Here is a 4,554-nt window from a genome sequence, read left to right on the forward strand (position 1 = left end):
GCATCCATACATTCTTCAGCCAAATTATAGTCTGTCTTAATACCCATTAATCTAGTTGCAGATGATAAGACTGAATGACCATCTCTACAATTTTGATACAAAAGTTGTTTTCCTGCATCCAACATGTCAAAAAATCTCCTAGATTCGGGATTTGGTTCTTCCCCTCTATAATGATCATGTACCATCTGCTCAGTACCTACACTCTAATCTATATCCGTTCTAGATTCTTCTAACCTAATATCAGGCTGAAGTTCACTAACAGGTTGAGGTTCGCTAGTACTACCATATTCATAACCAGTTTCCCCATGAAGGTACCAAACTTTATAATTACGTGAAAACCCTTTCATATACAAATGAGTCCAAACATCAAATTCTTTTATAACCTTATTATTATTGCAAGTAGAGCAGGGACATCTTAACATACCACTTTTTGCATCCGGTTGCTGTTGAACAAGCCTCATGAATTCTCCAATCCCTTGAACGTATTCTTCCCTAAGCAAATTGGTGTTCGGATCCAAATGAGGTTTATCCATCCACGAACGATAATAAACTTCTGAAGACATGATTTTCACGGAATTGTTATGACTAAAGAGAATGAAGAGAGAATGAAGTGTGAATGAGTTGAAAGAGGAGGGGTTGTATTTATAGGAAATTGTTTACGGCCCTCCGACAACTTTCCGACGAAATTCCGACGGATGTAAAGCAGTCCGTCGGAATTCCGTCGGTATTGTCCAATCTCAAACGGCTATATAACAGTCATATATATTTGTCGGCAACGGTCACATGGTTCGTCGGAAATTCGTCGGAAAATTCCGACGGAATTCCGACGACTGTACTGTTAATCGGAATGTCATCGGAAATTCGTCGGAATATACCGACGAACTTCCGACGACTACAACGGTTACATTTTTTATCGGAATGTCGTCGAAAAGTCATCGGAAAATTCCGACGACCCTTGTTTTGTCGGAATTCCATCAGAGATGACAAAAGCTTGTTGAGCAGAAGCAGTAGCAGTGGGATTGGTCTTGGTGAAGTTCAAATAATCTTCCGTACCGATGTATATCATGAACAATGATTTCTCGATGTAGTCGTCGGACCATGTTGATATCATACTTCTGAACTTGTTCACTTGTTGATTCAGTGTCATCTGGATATAATTAACAATATATAAATCGAATGCAACTTTTCTTTTCAATTAGCTCTTAACAAATACAACATATATTTTCGACATTATTAAAAACTAAAGCTGCATACTTCAGATGTTATATAAAAACAAAAAAGACAAAACCTAAAAGGTATATTATATATCTCTTATATATAAATAAATCCAAATTAGTGTATTTCTAGTGAAAGCGAACTTACAGATTCCGCCGGAGCCCCAAGAATAGAAGCGTCGGCAACGGCAAAGCTAGCTCCACGTGAAACATTAGCACCAGGTTTAAGCGCCGGCGGGATTCCGTTTGGAATGGACATGAATTCAGCTATATAATCACCATGATTTTAAAAATAAAATAAAACAAATTTAGCATGTTTATATCGTTATATACGCGGATATTAAAACAAATCATCTTAAGAGTATTAATAAAGAACGTACCGATAAAGTCGGGGACAATGTAGCCGTCTGAAAACTTGCCGTTGGGGTCGTCGCGGGACTTGCCGTAAGGCCACAGGGTCTGTGGAGGGTTTTTGTTTTTGCTTAGAAACGCTTTGTTTCCAGCGTCGTAGTAAGAGTCTCCAAAAGTGAACAATGCTACCTCCGGAACACCTTGGCCGGCGTCGACGATGATCGGATCATGGAATATGGTTAACACCAATAGTGCTCCCATGACACTCACAAAACTAAACTTGCCTGCCATCTCCAATATATTAGGTATTCGAGCTAGAGAGGGAAGTGGTGGTGGTGAACTTCATAGTCCGTGGGTCTATTTATATTGCCAAAATATTATCTGTGAGATAACAAACTAAGTTCCACATTGGAGAATTAGACAAACAGTGTCTAATATATAAAAAAATGTTCAACTCTAATAGTACGAGATCTTTTGGGAAGAAAACCAAAAGTAAATCCATGCGGACTTGCCAATTAGGTCCAAAGTGGACAATATCGTACTAATCGGATAATATATAGTTGGACATAACTTTAACAATCCCAACAATGGGTGAGATAACAAACTAAGTTCCACATTGGAGAATTAGACAAACAGTGTCTAATATATAAAAAAATGTTCAACTCTAATAGTACGAGATCTTTTGGGAAGAAAACCAAAAGTAAATCCATGCGGGCTTGCCAATTAGGTCCAAAGTGGACAATATCGTACTAATCGGATAATATAGAGTTGGACATAACTTTAACAATCCCAACAATGGGTATCAGAGCGGTTGACGAGAAATCTGCAAAAAACCAATATACCCTTCGAGAGATGAATGGTATCCTATGAATTAGGAATAAGAGGTGTGTAGCAGAGATCAAGTCAAAAGATTCTAGAAGTCAGTTGTGGAACACGAGATGAATGTGATCCTTAGTTTGAGGGGAAGAATGTGAGATAACAAACTAAGTCTCACATTGGAGAATTAGACAAAGAATATCTAATATATTAAGAAATGTTCAACTCTAATAGTACGAGACTTTTTGGAAAGGAAAACAAAAGTAAATCCATGCGGGCTTGCCAATTAGACCCAAAATAGACAATATGTACTAATCGGATAATATAGAGTTGGACATGGACTTTGACAATCCCAATATTATTAAAATATATAATTTGCAAGAAATAAATAATAATATATCTTATCTTTATCTTTTCTTTTCTAGTTTGGCCAGAAGTCAAAAATAAATGAAGTGTTTACTAATCTACAAAATTTTAAAATAAAATAGTAAAACTACATTGCATGCTAATGTTAGGATCAGAAATGGTCGAAATTTTTTATTTGTATAAAATTCTTATCATCATCATTCTTTTCTTTTTTTTAACATTTCTTATCATCATTCTTGAACCAGGCAAATGTACATTTATAAGGGCCCATACCAATTCCTTTTCCTCTTGTGATTTTGAGATTTTTGTAAGCGCTCAAACCTTTTAGGATATCTAATTTTCATCGAACATCTTATCTCGTTGGATTATAGATCCCATTAGTTTTGTGATTCGGACCTTCCTACTGCAACACCCATATAATTGCCATTAATTCCCATAACAACGGAGATTAATGCACAAGAAAACATAAAATTGAGACCTAAAATCAAAATACTTTTTGGTAAAATAAAACCAAAGTATACATGTGGACACACTTTTACCAAAATCTCTCGATTTATAATATTTGTTATAACATTCCAAAAATAAAAATAATCTTATCTTTTAAGATTTTATTTTATGGGAAAAGTCAAAATAAATTATCTAATCTACAAAATAAAAAAGAAAAGATTAAATTATTCACTGAATGTTAATGTTTGGATCAGAAATATTGAATGCTCGAGATTTTGTATTGTATAAAATTCTTATCATCATTCTTGAACCGGACAATATATATTACTAGAGTTCAACCAAGTCCTCTTCCTCTTGTGATTTGAGATTTTCCTAGCATTGAAACATTTTATAGGGTTAAAACTGTCGGCAAATTCTTTAATAGCAAAAGTATTATCGCAAAATAGCATACAAGATTAAAAAAAAAGTCATAAAACATTCACTAAACAATAAAAGTAATTAAATCATTAAAATAATATATTTAGTATAAATAAATATTTTTAGAAAAGAATATTTATGTTTAAATCTGAACTTTTTAAACTCTAAAGTTCTTTTGACAAAAAAAAAACTCTAAATTTCTGAATAATAAATACTAAACGCTACGCTAAAACCAAACCCTAATTGTTCTTTCGGTTGTTTTGGGAATTCATAAGTGTACTAGGTTAAGATCCGCGTCTTGCGCGGGATCAACATTATATATATATATATATTATTTTATGTATTAAATATTTTTACATATTATGAAATAATAAATATATATTAAATAATTAAGAGTTAGTAACTATTAAAAATATAATTAAATTGGTACGAACATATAAATCAATTTTATTAATCCAAAAAATATTTTTTTTATAATTGATAGGATATTTTATTAAATTTAAATGATACTAACATAGATAATATATTTTAGTATATTTTTAATATTAATGTCTATTAAATGATGATTTCTACTCATATAGTTTATTTGATCATTTGTAACTTTTATAGAAAAAAAATTTAAATTACTGATAACAAAATTTTTATTGTGGGATTAGTATTTTTAATAATTTATAATTTAAAAAAAATAAGTTGTCAATGATCGTTCAAAACTTTTATCAAAAAAATTGTTCAAAGTAAATTTTGAAACTAAAATATTGTATTTTATATGGTTTATAGTTTAATTTAAAACGATATATATATTAATCTTAATAATTAATTAAATTAGACTTTTTACTTATATAATTTTTGTAATCATTTGTATTTTGTCATAACAAAAATTTTAAACCATGAATCATAAAATTTGAATGTGAGACTTTTAACAGTTTTAGAAATTTATAGCCGT

At 31.6% G+C, this 4,554-nt stretch overlaps 1 protein-coding gene across 1 annotated transcript; it reads right to left on the reverse strand.

Moving 5' to 3' along the window:
* Positions 1-895: 895 nt before the first annotated feature.
* On the reverse strand, positions 896-1,931 carry LOC125586971 (GDSL esterase/lipase ESM1-like). Its single transcript, XM_048756974.1, has 3 exons — positions 1,595-1,931; positions 1,363-1,481; positions 896-1,147 (listed from the first exon to the last, which is right to left on the reverse strand). The coding sequence occupies exons 1-3, from the start codon at positions 1,854-1,856 to the stop codon at positions 911-913; spliced, it is 618 nt and encodes a 205-aa protein (XP_048612931.1). The 5' UTR covers positions 1,857-1,931; the 3' UTR covers positions 896-910.
* Positions 1,932-4,554: the final 2,623 nt, after the last annotated feature.

The sequence above is a fragment of the Brassica napus genome, chromosome C5 (assembly GCF_020379485.1).
Source record: "Brassica napus cultivar Da-Ae chromosome C5, Da-Ae, whole genome shotgun sequence".
Lineage (NCBI taxonomy): Eukaryota > Viridiplantae > Streptophyta > Magnoliopsida > Brassicales > Brassicaceae > Brassica > Brassica napus.